An 18,429-nucleotide genomic window follows, 5' to 3' on the forward strand; every position below is an offset into this window, starting at 1 on the left:
CATTTCTCATATGTGTATTATATATGGTTTATAAGACGTATATACTATCTGTCATCGCGGTGACAGGTTGTGTTCACTGACAACACGTTAAATAAAAATAACAATAGCGTGCGCGTAGCGCGCGCCTGTGTTGTGCTAGTATTTAAAAAATGTTATAAGTTTAATATTAATATTTAAGGGAATTAGACGGCAGTCTTAAATCATTACCGAAGAAACATATAGACTGTGGCTTGGGTTTGGAACGATTGGTATCGGTAATTCAAAATAAACGTGCCAATTATGATACCGATTTATTCATACCTTTGTTCGCCGCAATCGAGAAAGGTACAGGCGCCCCGCCTTACCAAGGCAAAGTAGGAGCTGACGATATTAACGGAATCGATATGGCATATAGAGTTCTTGCCGATCATGCTCGAACCATCACGATTGCTTTGGCAGATGGAGGAATGCCTGATAACACTGGTAGAGGGTAAGCAAGATTGCTTAAAAACTTACTGTTTTACACATCTGTTTATGTAACATGGTTACTGGGTTTTTACACAGATACGTTCTAAGAAGAATTTTACGACGCGCCGTACGCTACGCCACTGAGAAATTAAACGCTAAGCCGGGATTTTTCGGATCTCTAGTGAATGTAGTTGTAGATCTTCTTGGTAAATATTTATGTTTTGTACAAAAAATAGTCTTTGCATTTTCATTATTTCCAAAAGTTAACATTTTACCATTTAGGTGAAGTTTTTCCGGAAGTAACGAAAGATCCGCAAAGCATAATAGATATTGTGAACGAGGAAGAAGCTCAGTTTTTGAAAACCTTATCTCGCGGTCGTAATTTGTTGAACCGAACGATAGCAAAGTTGGAGTCGACCGATATCGTGCCAGGTGATGTTGCGTGGCGTTTGTACGATACTTATGGTTTCCCGATAGATCTTACTCAATTAATGACAGAGGAAAGAGGATTGAAAATCGACATGATAGGATACGAAGAATCTAAGAAACAAGCGCAGGTATTGTTTCATTGTGCAGCAATAAATTTATTATGATACAATCGTTGTAACATGTTTAAAAACAATTTATTTTATTATAGTTAATTTCTCAAAATAAAGCTGGTGGAGTAGATGATCAAATTAATTTGGACGTTCACGCCATCACCGAGTTGCAACAGCAAGGTATCGGACCCACAGATGATTCACCTAAATACAATTATAAAGTGATCAATTCCGCTAAATATAAGGAATACGAGTTTGGAACGTGCATCGGTACTGTAATCGCGCTTAGACGCGCCAAGACTTTCGTCGATGAGGTATCTTCCGGCGAAGAAGTCGGAATTCTACTGGATAAGACGAATTTTTACGCGGAACAAGGTGGCCAAATATACGATGAAGGCTTTTTAGTGAAAGTTGACGATGAGGTATGTTAAAAATACATACTTGTTTTAATTTATATTTAATATAAATCAAGAGTTTATTCTGTGATTTTTTATTTAAAAAAGGCTACAGAAATTCGCATAAAAAACGTCCAAGTCCGAGGCGGTTATGTGTTACATATTGGCACCGTGGGCGAAGGCACATTGAGAAAAGGAGATAAAGTCCACACAAACGTCGATACAACACGTAGACGGCTTGTAATGGCTAATCATAGCGCTACGCATGCCCTGAATCACGCGCTCAGAAAAGTGTTGGGAACAGAAGCTGATCAGAAAGGATCGTTGGTTGCACCTGACAGGCTACGTTTTGATTTTACGAACAAAGGTATATTTTTACATTAAAGAATACAAACTGAGAAGACATTTTTTATCATAATATTATTCTTAAATATTTGCACAACAGGACCGATGACAACAGAACAAGTGGAAAATACGGAAAATATTACCAACGATATGATCAAGGAAAATAAGAAAATTTATGCTAAGGAAAGTAACTTAGCTTTGGCGAAAACAATTCAGGGCTTGCGCGCGATGTTCGAAGAAACGTATCCCGATCCGGTGCGTGTCGTCAGTATGGGCGTGCCAGTAGAGAATTTAGAAAAAGATCCTCTAAGCACAGCTGCTCTCGAAACCAGCGTAGAATTTTGCGGCGGAACGTGAGTGCGCGATGTCTATATGTATGATAATTAGATACATATTTTCAAATTATGTTTGTCTCTTTTAAGCGAACGATTTTGTTCCGCAGTCATTTGCATTACACTGGCCACATAGGTGATTTCGTAATAGCCAGTGAAGATGCTATCGCCAAAGGTATCAGACGCATAGTGGCGCTTACCGGACCGGAAGCGGCTAAGGCTCTCAAAAAAGCGACGTTGCTACAAAATCAATTGACTCAACTTCAATCGACGATCGAAGCCGATAAGTCTGGAACAAACTCCAAAGAATACGTGAAGAAGATAGTAGAATTGACGGAAGACATATCGCATGCTGTTATTTCAGGATGGAGAAAGGTAATTGCAAATTAAATATTCTCAATCGAACATAACTCTCGTAAATCGTCACTATAAATATAAATTGTCTCTTTCATACACAGGATAAGATGCGCGCTATGTTGAAGGAATTAAAGAAATCGCTCGATGACAAAGAGCGAGCAGCGAAAGCAGCTATTGCTAACACAGTCGTGGAAACTGCTCAAGCCATAATACAGTCTAAAGTCGGATGCCAGGTGTTAGTCGAGGTTCTAGAAGCACACAGTAATACGAAAGCTCTAGATTCAGCATTGAAGAAAATTCGAGCTATATCGCCGGAGACCAGCGCTTTGCTTGTAAGCGTCGATCGCGACGCCAAGAAGATATTTGCTCTCAGTTCTGTTCCAAAGGTGACAAAATTGTTCAATCAAAAACTTTGCATTGAAAATAGAAATAGATCGTAACATCGTGCGTTATTTCTATAGTCCGCGGTATCCAAAGGACTGAAAGCCAATGAATGGATTCAAGCGATCACATCTGTAATGCAAGGCAAAGGAGGCGGGAAAGCTGAATCCGCGCAAGCCTCGGGCAGTAACATAGCAGGTCTGGACGAAGTAGTAAACAAAGCAACTGAGTTTGCTAATCAGAAACTTGGTATTATAGGTAGGTATTGAAATGTTTGTTTTCTGTTATAGTTAGTTTTCATTATGGTATAGCGCAATAACAAGAGAAGCTTAGTTTAAGTAAGATTTAAAATTTAAAATAATTCGTCTACATATAAATTCACAATGGTTATCAAAATTTGTGTCTGCTTTCAGACAATATTATTGCTAAGAATACTTGTAAAACTTTAGAAAATGACGTTCGGTCACTCGATATGGAAACTCCGTCAAAACAAAACGCAAAATTGGTACTTCACGCGAACAAATGGAGCACGAAGTGCTATTTGGCAGAAATAACCGCGCAATATAGCGGCAAATGTTTGACCGTTAAACAAATTGAAAACGATAAAAACAATTCTAGCGATATAATATTAGAAACAACAGACGTTACGTTAAGCGAAAGCAATGCTATTGCATACTTTTTATCAAATTCACAGCTGCGGCGTGAAGACGATTTGATTGCGTCCAGTCAAGTATTCCAATGGATGATTTACGCGAGGAATCATATTTTACCGGCAGCCAGTACTTGGATACTCTCCAGTAGTGATTTTCCTGTATCGAAAGGCATGAGACCGAATGTAAAGGCAACGGAGGATTCGAAAGCGGACATTCTTTAGACTCTAAAACGGTTCAACGACTTATTATGTGCAAAAACATATTTGGTAGGAGAAAGGACCAGTCTTGCGGACATATCGGTCTTCACCGCATTACTACCTTTGTATGAACACGTGCTGGATCGTCAGCTTAAAAGTCAATACGCAAATTTAAATAGGTGGTTTTCAACGATCTTGAACCAGCCGCAAGTGAAGTGCGTGATAAAACATATGTTCTTCGCAGAAACTACACGTCGCTTATGATGCTACAAAAAGTCTTTTTATACAAGTTTTTTGTGTGAAAATATTTTTATTATATAATAGTATCGGCGTCTTCTTTCGACGTGTCAGGTTTTATACTGTCGTATAATATTTTGATTTCTTTTAATAAAGTAGAAATGTTAGTGCCGTATTTGGCCGAAATAGGAATTACTGGCGAATCTACGTGCTCCTTGAGTAACTGTAGATTGTCCTGAAACATGAATCACAATTGTTGCGAGAACTAATTCAAGATCTAATTACTGTCACTTAAATGATTTAAATAACTCCACAAGTATATGGCAATAAACTAATAAACGTGAAAGCTTAATTGTTTACCTGAGCATTTGGGAGATCCATTTTATTGGCCACAATGATGTGAGGTCTAGCAATGAGATTTTCATTAAATTGACTGATTTCGTACTTCAAAGTTTCTAAAGCTGTCCACGGTTTGTCCAGTGTAATATCGATCATGAATAGTAAAACGGCGCAACGTTCCGCATGTTTTAGGAAAGTAATGCCAAGTCCTCTGTTCTTGTGTGAATTTTCTATAATGCCAGGCATATCAGCCACTAAAACAAAACAATAAAACATAATAACATAATAATGAAGTGAGAAATGTTGTTTATTTTATAAATTACACTGAATTTCTATATTACCTACGACTTGTTCGTAATCATCGTACTGTATTATGCCGATATACGGTTTCAAAGTAGTGAAAGGATACGCTGCTACTTTTGGTCTAGCCCTGGATATTGCTCTCAGGAGTGTACTCTTACCGGCATTTGGTAGACCAATCTAAATACATACAAACACATTTTTGCATTCTTGAACATATGTCATGTATATAAAAATATTTTATAACACGCGATTACATGTAACTGCATTTTTTCTATAAATTAATATACGTTATTTTTTCAAGTATTAGTAAATTCTATACGTGTAAGATAATTATAATACTTAACAATAATAATTGCGACAACTAAAAAGAATGTTCGTACGATACTTACTAATCCAATGTGTGCCATACTTCTTATTTCCAATACGTATTGCAAGTCTTCGCCTTCTGCGCCATATTCGCATATTTGAGGTGACTGTTGAGTATCTGATTTAAAAAAGGCATTGCCGTGCCCGCCAGCACCGCCTCTCGCAGCAATGAACATCATTCCGATCTGATTCAAGTCAGCCAATATTCTACCTTTCAAATCACGGACAATCGTGCCGACAGGCACTTCCACTATATTATGCTCTGCATTTTTACCGAAACAATCTTTGCTCCTACCATCCTCTCCATTTTCACCTTGAATCACTTTATCTACATGCTTTAGATCATTCACATTTTGTGACGCCTGTGTGTGAAAACTGTACGTTATAATTTCCGTAATCTTTTTGCAATAATGATATTATTAATCATATTTTAGATAATGTGTTTTTTTTTATATTGTAATGATCTTACTTTGAACATTACGTGACCGCCATGTCCACCGTCACCGCCGTCGGGACCGGCTCGATCATTGACCCACAATCGCAAGAACGTTATTTGCCCATCGCCACCATTTCCTCCAATCGTTCTCACCTATTTAACAAAAAGGTTCCTACACACACTTTCATAAAAAAAAAAGATAATATCTGACAAAACAACCTGTTTTTACCCGTTTTATATCGACAAAATATTGTACAGTGTCTTGTTTTGATTTTGGTTTTATACTACGTAAAGGTTTAGCTATAGATTCTTCACGAACGCATGCGGTCACAGATAACGTCCTAAGTATATTTTTATCCAAGACTTTGCGTCTGCTTCTGTTTAATATAAATTCGCAGCTTTGTCTTCGAAGTATATTACACGCAGTGATCCTTAAGTGACAAAGGCAGTGCATCTAGAAATAATTATGATACATAAATTTTATATACACATACATGTGTACTAATAACAAGATAAATGATAAACATATGTACCACTTCAACGAGAGTATGTGATTTCTAATAGAGTTCGCACATTTAGCTATGACGTTCAGACTATCGAGAAACAACAACTTTAAATTTATTTTCCACAAAATTTGTAATTAAATTCTGATGTAAATCAACTACTCTTTTTCTATACAATGGAATATAATTTGATTTATAACTTATCCTGTAAGTTCTCTTTATTGTTTTATCATCGAACAGGTAATAATCTATTAATTCAATATTATCTATAATCGATCCTGCATAATTATACAAAGATTCGTAAAATTCAACTGTGTTAAAATCTGCGCAGGTGGACAAAGTTATATCTAACGTAAAGCTGCACGGATAAATACACTTAACGCAATCTGATACATTCTGAATATTATCTGTCACTTCTTTCCATGTAATATTATCGGAGTTGTACTTAGAAACGCTTATTTTATCGATAGGTATGATGTTGTATATTGTGGGTGGTTCGCTTTTCATAAAATAATGTACTAACGAGCCTGCTGTGTGGAATTGTTTTTCTAAACTGCGATAGCCTGTTACGACATAGTTCTGAAAAGACTGCCACAAAAATGGTTCTACTCTTGTTAATAGAAAATTTCCGTGCGCGGCCATTTCTACAATTTTCCAAGAATCATCCCAACGTCTTTTAGGATTATCCGCAGATGTTCCACCTTGACCATTGCATAACGTCACCAATATTTGACCATTTCTTTTTATCATCTTTTCAGATGACACAAAAAAGTTTTTCAGCAACTCTCTGTTTCTTTCTATTCTCATTTTGCCACCGGTGTGAGGAAAGTTAAAAATAATTTTGTCAAACACTTTGTACTTTAATGAGGAACATTCTTCCAATTTTGTGGCATCCACATTGAACAACAAAGAGATACCTGAAAAGAAAAGCATAGATTTTTTTTTGTTTTCAAATCTTATATTAATTATATTTTTTCTTTCTGTATGTAAATGTGTGATGCACACGATCTTACTAACCATTACTTTGAAGGTATTCTATATTTCTTTTTGTAGCTTCCTGATTTGCAATGGACTCATAACAGGTAGCAATAAGATTAATGTTTAAGTTGTGTTGCAATAATGCTACAGAAAATGAGAAATTGCCTTCTCCAACCAGAAGGACAAAATCGTTTTCATTAAATATCGAAATCTTCATTTTTTTTACTTTTTGAAATATAAAAATCAAGTTGCACGCATTAAAGAGAAATGCTTTTCTTTTCAGATATATGCTTATATAGAAACCTAATAAACATATACTTTTGAAAATATAAATTAACTCTATTTGAGCTATTAAAAGGACCGATTAAAACTTGATGTGTATTTAACTAACCTTATATTATGCGATAATAGACAGATTTTACGAAAAAATATATTATGCCTATATGTATATTTTATCCGTTGTTTGAGATGTAACGCAATATAAGTAATGCTCTGCGACTTTTTATATCACACTGACATCGAATCCTCATGTCACAATTATTTACAACGAAAAGGTTTGGTTTGGTGCACGATGTAAGTATACTTACACCATGGTGCAGATGTGGTTCAGTTGATCATAAAAGTCAGTTCATACGACATTCTGATTATACACTTTAACAGTAAAAAAAAAAAAACAGTTTGCAAGTGCAATTCAGTCGAGTTGGCTTATGAACTGTTATGTAGTCGATATTTTCAAGCTAAAATGAACGACGACGAAAAAACGTCGCTGGCAATTCTCTCAAGATCTTTGTTCTAAAAAGCAAGAGTTTTTTTTATACATGTCACTAGACATTAGACAATTCAAGTGTATTTACACTAAAATGAATAAAAGCACAATGTGTTTTGCCAAAACCATTTATTACTATATTTATTTTTTATTTACATAGTTTTAAATTGTTTTACATACTTGTAAATATTTTTTATTTAGTTTTAGTTTTTTTAAATTTATTTTTTAAGTTTTGTTTTTAGTTTGTTTTTTTTAGTTTTAAATAAGACATATCTTAAAAAATAATAGTTTAAGTTGTTTCAGTCAATTGAGTTTCAGGCAAAACTACTTTTTCCCCTGGCTTGAAGGCAGGCATCCCAAGATACGGACAACTGGCACATCTGAACGCATCTCCGAGATAACACTATACAAAAAATAAGTAGTAGTACACATATACATAACATTACATATATTATAAACAATTTAATTTATATGAAATTTAATTAAAAAGAAACGATATATAACATACATTTCCACAAGAAGATTTAACGGTGCTTTCATTCGGAGTTTTGCCACTTAATTCTTCGGCAAGCCCGCAGGTACAATCTTTACATGCTTTTCTTTTTCCTGTTGTGCCACAGACTGCAAAAAAAAAAAAAAATAAGTTATTATTACACATCTTTTAATAAATTGCACAAATTTTCCATATGTTACTTTGAGAAACATATGATTGTTATTAACATTTACTTCTAGCTGAACACTTTGCAAGCAGGTCACTAAATATATTCGTGTTTTCGTGTCCGAACGTAACGGACCGTTACGAACTTGTATATACAAAGTATATTGAAGTTCATTTCGATGTTTTTATTTTATATTCAACTTAATAAAATAGGTTAGATTGACATCTAATTAAAATCATATAAAAACAAACTAATTCAGATCGTAATTGTAACGGGCTGTTTTACCAAAACTATCCCGTACACCGAGAAAAAAATAGATTTTAATTAGATGTCAATCTTACCTTTTAAGGATGACGCATCTGGCTTTATAAGATCAGATTCATCTAACAGATTATCTTCATCAATTAAATCTTCATCTACTGGATCATCTAACTTCCATACATTAGGTTTTTTCTTCCCTAATGACAGGGGTACGCTAGAACCTATCTGAATTATGAAAATATATTAGTTATTTCTTGAAAATAGAAATGACATAATACATTATTTAAAAATTATTTTGCCTATGCCTACCTGAATTATAAAGAAATATTAATTACTTGTCGAAAATAGAAATAGAATACATTATTTAAAGATTATTTTTTTTTTGCCCATGTCTATCAACAAAATAAAAATATCAACTTACTTCAAAAGGTTTGTATCCTATTGCCAGGCCAACAAACTCTATTTGTACATGATATACTTCTGTCAAATATTTGAGCACAATATAATCATCACTCTTTTTATCCAAGGACATTGGATTAATTTCATGTTTAAAACCTATTGTTCTCATTGTTGTCATTCTTTCTACATAAGGACGTGAAACTAGATATAGTTGCTCCTCTGGCAAAGGTCCTGTTGGTGGTAAATAAACAATCATTTTGCCTTTAGGTTTCAGAATCTTTAGTGTTTCTTCTATGAACACATCTGTCCACTGCTTGTTGAAAATATCAAAGATACAATCAAATGAGGATTCAAGGTAATCTCCTAAAATAATCAAAGAAAAGAAATATGTTTAGTAATTAATATGTAAAAATAATTTGCAATATATATAGTTTAAGACACTTATATTCTGCTAAACATATCGAATACACACAACATGCTTACTCTTTTTCAAACCTAGCACAGATGTATAACATGATATAAACTTATTGTTGATGTAACTTTTTACTTCAGGATTCTCCATAAAATCTAGTGAATTAAGGTCATTTCCAAACACAAAGAGAACACTTTTCTTTTCAGAAGATGTCATATTGCAAAAATGATTTAAAAACCTAGAAAATAATAAACGTTCAACAAACCGCTGTAAAGATGGTAACCTTTGTATTCTCTCTTTTCATGTAAAACAAAATAAATTTAAATAAGACCTTATAAGCTATAATCGGTGATAGTAGATGAATCAAGCACCACTTCAAACAGTCGAATAGAATTGTAAGAATATCGTGCAAGTCACCGCAGCAACATGTGCAATCCTATGTAATCAGTTTGATTCAGTGTATCTTCTTCGCAATTATGGCGATTGATGACGTTGATGTGTTATTTGTATACACTGGGTTCAAAGAGAGAAGTGAAGAAAAGAGAAACCGGGCAATTTTATAGACAAAACTCGTTTGTTTCGCGCATCTTCCCTACTAGAAAGCTCCTTATCTTCACAGCCATTGGCTGCCAGCGAGTATTTCCCGCCAATCCCGCTCGCGACATTATCTCCACTTTGTCCGCATTTCTTCTCCTATGCGCATTAGAGGAGATTTCTCTTCTCTCTTTGAACTCGGTGATAACTTTGCGCGTCCGTCACATGAGATCGCTGTTGTCGACTCTCGAAATGATTATACGTGGCCATGGTTAAGATTTTATATGGAGCCCGGGAGACATTAAAAAGTCACTCTGGTTTTCCTTCAACACACCTTTTACATTAAAAAGTCAAGTCGGAGTTTTGTATATAGCATGTAAACACATGTGTATGAAAGTAATAATAATTTTGTAAACAATTACTAAAAAATTGCATTAATATGTTTGCCGTTAAGAGAATTGTGCAATATTGCGCCCACATAAGAAGATATCGCACGTGGCCACTGATAAGTAATCTACACAAGGAAAATGTAAGAGAAAGTTTGAACATTGTACAGAGTTGAACAAAAAACATATGTTGTTATCATTCTATAGATATCAATACCAATTAATAGAAAATATACATATAAAAAAATTCTGTTTTAGTTTCTCTTAAGGAACCAAACCCGTATCTTTCCGGCATGTGTGCACAACTTAGTTGGTAAGACAGTACTTCCTTCAAAGACAGTTTCTCCGGTTAACAAGTATGTTTTGAGAACGCACACATGCGGCGAGTTGAGAACAGAAAATATCGGAGAAGAAGTCAAGTTAAATGGCTGGTTGGAGTTTCAGAGAATGGGGAAATTTATAACATTGCGAGATTCTTATGGATCGACACAGCTAGTTATACCAGAAGATGTATGTGAAATCATTTTTATAAATGCATAATTCATAACTGTTTTACAATTTTATTCCACAACAAAATTTATATAGAGAAAATTTTGACAATTTCAGAGAAAAGATTTGATGGAAATTATACAGAATTTATCTTATGAAAGTGTTCTAAGTATAACAGGCAAAGTTATACCAAGACCTGAAGATCAGCAAAATAAGAAAATGAAAACTGGTGACATAGAAGTACATGTAGAGTCTTTGGAAGTTTTAAGTGTGGCATCAACAAATCTTCCTATATTTATTAGAGAATTTAACAAGGCAAAAGAGAGCCAGCAAATGAAATATAGATATCTTTCATTGAGATATCCTGAATTGCAAAGGAACTTAAGATTGCGTTCTTCTCTTATAATGAAAATGCGTGAATTTTTGATCAATAAGTGTAGCTTTGTGGATATTGAGACACCAACGCTCTTTAAAAGTACACCTGGAGTATGTTAATAAAACATTTTTTTCTTCATTTTGTAAATCACTAAAAATTATTAATTGTTACATTTGTCTAGGGTGCGCAAGAATTTATAGTGCCCACAAGACAGCCAGGTCACTTTTACTCACTGGTGCAGAGTCCTCAACAATTCAAGCAACTTTTGATGGTAGGAGGTTTTGACAGATACTTTCAAGTTGCACGGTGTTATAGAGACGAAAGTGCCAGACATGACAGACAGCCAGAATTTACACAGGTAATTGCATCACGTGTGAATATTGTATTGTTCATAAATTATTGTATTTTTATAATCAGTTACACATGTTGTAGCTAGATATTGAAATGTCCTTTGTTGATCGGGATGGAATAATGAATTTAATAGAGAACTTATTGACGTACTCATGGCCAGAAGAATTAGGATCTATAAAAACGCCTTTCAAATTAATGATGTATGAGGATGTAATGGAATTATATGGTACCGATCAACCAGATCTGAGAATACCATATCAAGTAAGAATTAATAATGTAAACAAATATAACGCAATTTCTATTATCTCTTAGGTAAAAGTTAATTTATGTTTTAACCGTTACAGATACAAAATCTGACACAAATTATAGATTTGTCAGTATTAAAAAAAACTTTAAAACTCGAACATAACAACCAAGACGTGTATGCGTTAGTTTTTTCAAATAAATCGGTAGGATATGTATCTCTCTCTCAATAGACATTTACACTTAACTCGAGTTTCATTTTAACATAATATAATATATTTTTTATTATGTTGTAGAAGTACTTGACAAAATCAACAAAAGAACAATTTTCTAAAATTCGTGACGATAACTTCAAAACTACGAAGCTAATTCAAGTGAAGATCGAAAACAGTTTGTGGAAATCACAATTGGAGAAATTATTTTCAACAAATGGAACAGATAATGTATCGCAATATTGCAAATTGCGGGAAGGAGATGCGGTTTTATTTGCTATTGGGCGTCGAATTGACGCGGTGAGTATAACAATTCTTTATTTTACAAATTTTTGATAATAAATCATTTTTATTCAGTAACAATTTTTGTGTATCTCAGTTGAAACTCTTGGGAAAGTTACGTGTTGAATTCACAAATATATTAGAAGCAAAAGGTGAACAAATACGCTCATTCGAAAATGAATTTCTGTGGATCACGGATTTTCCGTTATTCACATACGACGAAACGATAGAATCGACGCATCATCCGTTCACGCAGCCTCATCCGGACGACATGAAATATTTAACAACCGATCCTCTGAAGGTAAAATAAAACAAGATTTCAAAATAAAATAACCGATTTCAAAATACCGTTTGTGTATTTTTTTTTAGGTGCGAGGCTTACATTACGATTTGGTTTTGAACGGTTCGGAGATCGCGGGAGGTTCCATTCGTATCCACGACGCGAATTTGCAGAAACAAGTATTGAGAATGTTAAACATAGACGAAACAACGTTGTCGCACATGCTCGAGGCTTTGTCGTACGGAGCGCCGCCGCATGGCGGAATAGCTATAGGTATCACATTGTGTCATGTAATATAAATTTTGCACGTCCGCGAACTGAAGTAATACGTAGATCGTTACTTATATTTTTTTTTCAGGATTAGATCGTCTTGTTTGTTTACTTTGTAATGCAACAAGTATAAGAAGCGTTATAGCTTTTCCAAAATCACTCGAGGGGCGGGACTTAATGTCCGGAGCGCCAGATGTAATTTCGGACAAATTGAAGACGTTGTATCACATACGGACGACGCATGAGGAAAGTTCATAAAACTATTTTCTTATTAAAACATGACAAAGTAACATTGAAGTGACACATCTTACATGACTTTTTATATTTATATGATTTCTTTCAATCAAAGATTGTGAAGTAAGAAAAAAAAAAGGATAAAACTATTTATATAAATTACTCAACATTTTACGTACATACATTTTTGTATGTATCATTGCGCGAGACGAGTAGATGCAGGAAGTGAGGTTGCAAGTTGTGAGCAGAGTAATAAATAAAAGAAGACAAAAAATGGATGTACAAAAAAAGTGTTTTATTTGTTTTTAGTAATCTCTCGTGCGTTTTTAATCGAAAAAATTTCAAAGAAAAATAATTTAGTTTCCTCAGCACATACTTGAACTATCGAGATAACAATTACATTTTTTTTTTTTCAAGAATTCTTTAAAAAAAAAGACGTTCATCTTTTTTCTCGTGCGAATTCTCGAGAATTTCTCTTCTGTTAAGTGAAATCTTCAGCCTAACAAATTGCTTAACAAATATGCTGATATGTCGTTGACTATATAAACTGCGTCGGCGGACGAAAATTTACATCACTGCTTTCATGATCATCCATTCGAAACAAGGTATTCTGTATGTGTGTGTGCATGTGTGTCAAGTAGAACGATTATAATTAACAAAACATTTGTATTAATATAACAAAACTGTACAGGTTTCAAAATCGTGGTCAAAGTCTTTAAAATCTTATTTAAGGGAATTCATTCGCGTTCGATTACTTTGCAATCTTTCGCAGTATAAAAGATTTATGCAATAATGGATCAACTGTACACTCAGGACAAATAGCATAGTTGTTTACAATCGAAGAACAGCGCGCGCGTGCGCGCGTTAATAGAAATAATTTCGAAATAATTTCTCTCAAAAAAATCCTGTAGATTTAATTATCTCTCTGTGATGTAAACGAAGGAAGCTAAAAGCTAAAATGTTCTTTAACTTCGCGTATACGCTCTCGGAAAAACAGAAATATACAATACGCCGTTTGTTTATGTAATGTGTGAATTGCTCCAATTACGCGACGCTTCTAATATCTCATCGTACGTTTCTAGTATATTCTAAAACACATGTATAGCTCGACCGCAACAATCGGTCTCTCTTCGACAACCAATCGCGCGAAATTCATCTTCAAGATCTAGCAACTAGTTCTTTTTGTATTTTTTGCGTTTCGTTCTGTCCGCTTGGAAATAATTCGTACGAAGACTTAACGTAGGAACTTAGAAGAATCACAAGATTTTCGCCGTCTGTACAAATGTAAAACTCTTCTCGAGTGCAAGCGATCGCGCACACGGTGCGAGAAAAATTGCATCGAGAAATCATCGACACATTTAGAATTTCCCTTGAAACACTCTCTGAACATCGTCTCACTTTTTGGTTTTGCTATAATATTCTACTTGATTTCACTTGCGCGCGCGGCAGAACACACACTTAAATTAAATTATTTCGAACTCTAAATCCCTATGTTAAATAGCCGTATGAACCAACGACTTTGCGATCAGAGGGACGTAATCACTTTTAAGATTTTGTAATAAATAAGCTTACATATATAATACGTGTGTGTGTGTGTGTGTATTCGCAGGATTTCGAAACGATCAGACTTTGTTCGCGGAGTACAATGCATTATTTTACATAACGTATACTACGACAACGTATTGTGTGGGACCATATGTTAGAAAAATATTGTCACTTCTCGTGTGCACAATAAAAAATTGACCGTGATACATAATGAGGTTTTTTACATAAGTGTATTACAAGCAAATTACGTCCCTGACCGATCGTTTATTTTATCTTCTTTATTTTACAATTAAAATAAGATCCGATCGCTCATTCAATCTGCTGAATCGTCTATTTCTGTTTGTTTACGAGAATTCTAATTCGCTGGGCGAATTGTTTCTATCTACGATTTATTTATGCGTGTCCGTGTTTTTTTTTTCTTATCCTGAAAAAGAGAACACATTGTATATTTCGCAATTTATTTTGTGCACTCGTCTACGGGTTGTATGTTTGAGTGCCAATCGCTGTTTTGGATTGATTCCACCGATCGAGAATAGGAGTTTGAACCCGCGTTTCTTTTTTTTTTTTTTGTTTTTTTTTTCATCTATATACTTATATAACCGTAGTGGTACGTAGTTAATAGCAGTAAAGTACAGTCGATCGCTCGATTATTTTTTTTTTTTTTTAAGGGTTGTCAAAAGTACGAAATCGAACGAAATTGAAGACACGTGTCCGTGGACACTCGCTCGGCTGGCTGGCAGTATATATATATGTATATAACATGCGTTATTTAAATTGTGTTTAATCTAAATACGTGGATCGTTCGTAGTATAGTCAAGATTGATCTTCAACCTCTTAGCCGCATCCGTAAAAAAAAAAGTGACGCATTTGTTTATCCTGAGGCTAGCACGTAATATTTCATAAATGGTGTCGCGTTCAATTCGTTTTTTTTTTTTTTTTTTTTTAATACGAACGGACTGTGTCTCTGATATGAGTTGAACGCCAATCGCAATCATGTTATAGCATCTAAAGTACACATCACAACATGTTTTACCGCGAGATTTCACTCTAATATACGCAAGGTTTTTTAATACTCTTTTTCTTTTCTTTTTACTCTCCGTTGCGGAGAAAAAAATGCTTTACTTAAATCACATATCGTGTAATAAATATATTTCTATTCTTTTTTTTTTAAATACATATATATATATATATATATTTAAATATGTTTATATAAGATCTATTAGATTAAAAATGAAGAGACGGGCGAAGCTTTTTAATTTGTTTTTACGTATAAATAACACAATTATCTCTCGCACGCAACAACGCGTGCGAAATTTTATCTCGGAAATTCAGATACTCTTAGCACTTGTGCCAAAAGCGCGCAGCTAAAGGAATTGAAGTCTCTGTATGTATAATCTTCTCCATAAAGTTTTTATTTTTCCACGAACGCGCGAGATTTGTCTCGCGCTAAACACGCGACTATCGTCCTATCGACATGGGTTTGGTTTTTTTTTTTTTTTGTTTTTTTTTACGTACACTTGTGTGTGTCGCTGTTATAAAAAAATACTATTTTACAGCGCAGGAAGTAAGCCCGTACCAATTCGCACGCTCTCACACTGATAAACTTGCATAGAACGGAGGACACACGCACGTATGTATATATATATATATGTGTACAAAACATGTATAGTCACTCGCATATCACGCTATCGCACGTTCACTCGCTCGCTCGCTCGCTCACGTCACGCACAACATGCACACTTACGGCACTCGCACACATACGGCATTTATCGAGTAAAATATCGCTGACCACACGCTGTTGCACGAAAAATATGTTAAACGCGTGAGAATATTTGTACGAAAAATTTTACAGAAAATTAAATGGATACCTCACTGTATATGTACACAAAAAGGATTGAGAGACGGGAGCGGGCGAAATCGCCAGTGTCCTGTGTAATGTGTGTGACAGAAGAAATGCGGAAAAAGCAAAGTGGCAAAAAGAAAAACAAATCAAAAAAGAAAAAAAAAAATCCACGAGAGAACGGAGGAGCTGAACAACTCGCACAGATGTATGTTTGTATGTGTGTATGTAAAAATTACTAACAATAATAAAATCGCCATACAGTTCCAGAAATAGTACATCGTTGACGTATCTATCATCGTTTGATACAAGCAATACGTCACGGAACAAGTTTCTTCTCTTTCGCAACGGAGCCAAAAATGCTGACACGCTCGCACGCTCGTTCCGCGCCGTGCCGCTCGATCTGCGGACGAAACAGAATACCATGTCACGTTGTTACAAACGTCAAATATACATATATGTATAATATATATATATATATATATATTATCGGATCTCAATCGCGGTATTACAAGTACATCTAAGAAAGAAGAACGCACCCCTCTCTCTCTCTCTCTCTCTCTTTTACGAGAACATCTAGCCGGCCTGCCGGTTCCACGCATGTAGATTAAAAACGATACCATATCTATGTACGATATAACATATGGTGAACGCGACAAGTGTTATCGACAATTACATATACACACATTCGCATCATATCGGATATACGTACACACGCGCAGAAGTGACGCAACACGCGCTTTTTATCACGCAGAGATTTCGTAAAAACGCAATGACCTTTTTCTCTTTCTCCTTATTTTCCTCATTCGTCGAGTTGTGCACGTAGATGAGATGATGTACTCGGCGCGTAGTAAGATGCTCTCGATCGCCGATATACGCGTTGCATGTAATACACCTCGGTATTACTTTACGATGACACAGTAATCGATGGTACTCTTCTGCGACGGCAATGGTTAGATCTCGCTCACCGGCCTGGACCGGTCACCAATCGCCTTCTTCTCGTTGTCTCCACTTGAACAATGAAAACTGTGTGAAAGAGGAGCACTTTCTTCGCGCGAGTTTCTTTTAGGACGGTTGTTGTCGCGTTTTCTCGACAAATGCGGCTTTCCAAGACGATGATCACCCATTTTCGATTACCGATGCTAGAAATAACGTCGTACATGTAAATTACAAACTTTTTCGTCTTTCGCTAGTGGTCTTGTAGATACGCGAGGGGATACGCATATTTGGATTGTATGTGTGTGTGTTCCGTCAATCTACAACGCAATTACACAGTCGCATACTTGGGAGAACTTGGAAGATTATTGGAGTTAACGAATTTGCTCTTCTCCAACATCTCTCTCGCGCATATTTGATATCCCTATACACATTACACATTTTTGACACGTTCTCCGCACGCGTGGGTCGCATACCTTACGTCAGTTTGACATGCGTGAATCGGCGAAATTTCCTCTCCAACGCCACGCGTTGGATCTCACATGCGAATCACGATCGCGAATCACGCGCACCAGCTAGTTCTCGGCGCTAGCTTTAAGCATCTGATTTTTAATATGCGATACATGTGGAATATTGGATCTCGTATCTTCTACAGTTTTTTTTCTTTTTTTTTCAACGCGTGTTGAATTATACGCGCGCGTGTCATTTCTGTGTAAGGTACAGCTGTACGGAGAATGAAGTTCTAGTTTTTCTGACGCTCTAATTAATCGGCTACTTGTCGAACGAATTCGAATTGAGACTATCTTGAGATCTTCGTTCTCGCGCTTTTTACATTTTCTCTCAAGTTTTTTAAATTAAAAAAAAAAGAAAAAAAAAAAAGAAAAAAAACATTTTCTAATGTTCTCCAGAAACGCACAGGAGAACAGAGACTATAAAAACTGTGAGGTGCCATGGACAAGATAACGTACGATTACATTATCACGACGTGTAAATTGTCAATTAAATACAAATTTAATTTCGTCAATAAAAATGTTTTTTCTTTTTTTTTTTTTTTTTTTTTTTTTTTTTGTAAAGGAAGTTAAGCGTTACGAGGCGGAAAAAATTGTCAATATAAATTGGTGTATCAAATTCACATTCAAGGATACG

General features: G+C 35.1%; 4 protein-coding genes across 8 annotated transcripts in view; 2 read left to right on the forward strand and 2 right to left on the reverse strand.

Moving 5' to 3' along the window:
• Positions 1 to 3,871, forward strand: part of LOC109855605 (alanine--tRNA ligase, cytoplasmic) — a 5,902-nt gene extending 2,031 nt beyond the window's left edge. The window contains exons 6-15 of one of the 3 annotated variants that reach the window (XM_020430050.1): positions 179 to 469; positions 544 to 653; positions 730 to 1,004; positions 1,085 to 1,408; positions 1,490 to 1,748; positions 1,827 to 2,079; positions 2,169 to 2,433; positions 2,517 to 2,801; positions 2,877 to 3,054; positions 3,210 to 3,871. In XM_020430050.1, the coding sequence (XP_020285639.1) occupies positions 179 to 469; positions 544 to 653; positions 730 to 1,004; positions 1,085 to 1,408; positions 1,490 to 1,748; positions 1,827 to 2,079; positions 2,169 to 2,433; positions 2,517 to 2,801; positions 2,877 to 3,054; positions 3,210 to 3,670 (2,701 nt within the window). In that variant the 3' untranslated portion in view covers positions 3,671 to 3,871. The remainder of the gene's footprint in view (positions 1 to 178; positions 470 to 543; positions 654 to 729; positions 1,005 to 1,084; positions 1,409 to 1,489; positions 1,749 to 1,826; positions 2,080 to 2,168; positions 2,434 to 2,516; positions 2,802 to 2,876; positions 3,055 to 3,209) is intronic. The other 2 variants (XM_020430051.1, XM_020430052.1) reach the window with 2 other exon arrangements.
• A 62-nt stretch (positions 3,872 to 3,933) lies between these two features.
• On the reverse strand, positions 3,934 to 7,397 carry LOC109855607 (mitochondrial ribosome-associated GTPase 2). Of its 3 annotated transcripts, XM_020430056.1 has the most exons (9): positions 7,200 to 7,397; positions 6,848 to 7,111; positions 6,207 to 6,747; positions 5,557 to 5,668; positions 5,361 to 5,480; positions 4,915 to 5,253; positions 4,564 to 4,702; positions 4,244 to 4,476; positions 3,934 to 4,118 (listed from the first exon to the last, which is right to left on the reverse strand). In XM_020430056.1, the coding sequence occupies exons 2-9, from the start codon at positions 7,023 to 7,025 to the stop codon at positions 3,960 to 3,962; spliced, it is 1,821 nt and encodes a 606-aa protein (XP_020285645.1). In that variant the 5' UTR covers positions 7,026 to 7,111; positions 7,200 to 7,397; the 3' UTR covers positions 3,934 to 3,959. The 3 variants fall into 3 exon arrangements, with proteins under 3 accessions (XP_020285645.1, XP_020285642.1, XP_020285643.1); XM_020430053.1 differs by lacking the exons at positions 6,207 to 6,747; positions 6,848 to 7,111 and having other exon boundaries at positions 5,557 to 5,781; positions 7,200 to 7,392; XM_020430054.1 differs by lacking the exons at positions 6,207 to 6,747; positions 6,848 to 7,111; positions 7,200 to 7,397 and adding an exon at positions 5,861 to 5,946 and having other exon boundaries at positions 5,557 to 5,781.
• Positions 7,398 to 7,786: 389 nt separating this feature from the next.
• On the reverse strand, positions 7,787 to 9,920 carry LOC109855591 (anamorsin homolog). The gene is made up of 6 exons (XM_020430028.1): positions 9,637 to 9,920; positions 9,377 to 9,543; positions 8,916 to 9,256; positions 8,575 to 8,719; positions 8,083 to 8,195; positions 7,787 to 7,977 (listed from the first exon to the last, which is right to left on the reverse strand). Exons 2-6 carry the CDS (start codon positions 9,519 to 9,521, stop codon positions 7,864 to 7,866), a joined length of 858 nt encoding a protein of 285 aa, XP_020285617.1. The 5' UTR covers positions 9,522 to 9,543; positions 9,637 to 9,920; the 3' UTR covers positions 7,787 to 7,863.
• Positions 9,921 to 10,112: 192 nt separating this feature from the next.
• On the forward strand, positions 10,113 to 16,516 carry LOC109855590 (aspartate--tRNA ligase, mitochondrial). The gene is made up of 10 exons (XM_020430027.1): positions 10,113 to 10,368; positions 10,484 to 10,735; positions 10,832 to 11,200; positions 11,272 to 11,448; positions 11,523 to 11,702; positions 11,786 to 11,890; positions 11,981 to 12,196; positions 12,276 to 12,479; positions 12,548 to 12,731; positions 12,817 to 16,516. Exons 1-10 carry the CDS (start codon positions 10,279 to 10,281, stop codon positions 12,984 to 12,986), a joined length of 1,947 nt encoding a protein of 648 aa, XP_020285616.1. The 5' UTR covers positions 10,113 to 10,278; the 3' UTR covers positions 12,987 to 16,516.
• Positions 16,517 to 18,429: the final 1,913 nt, after the last annotated feature.

Source organism: Pseudomyrmex gracilis, unplaced genomic scaffold (genome assembly GCF_002006095.1).
Source record: "Pseudomyrmex gracilis isolate BER0280 unplaced genomic scaffold, ASM200609v1 scaffold_93, whole genome shotgun sequence".
Classification (NCBI taxonomy): Eukaryota; Metazoa; Arthropoda; class Insecta; order Hymenoptera; family Formicidae; genus Pseudomyrmex; species Pseudomyrmex gracilis.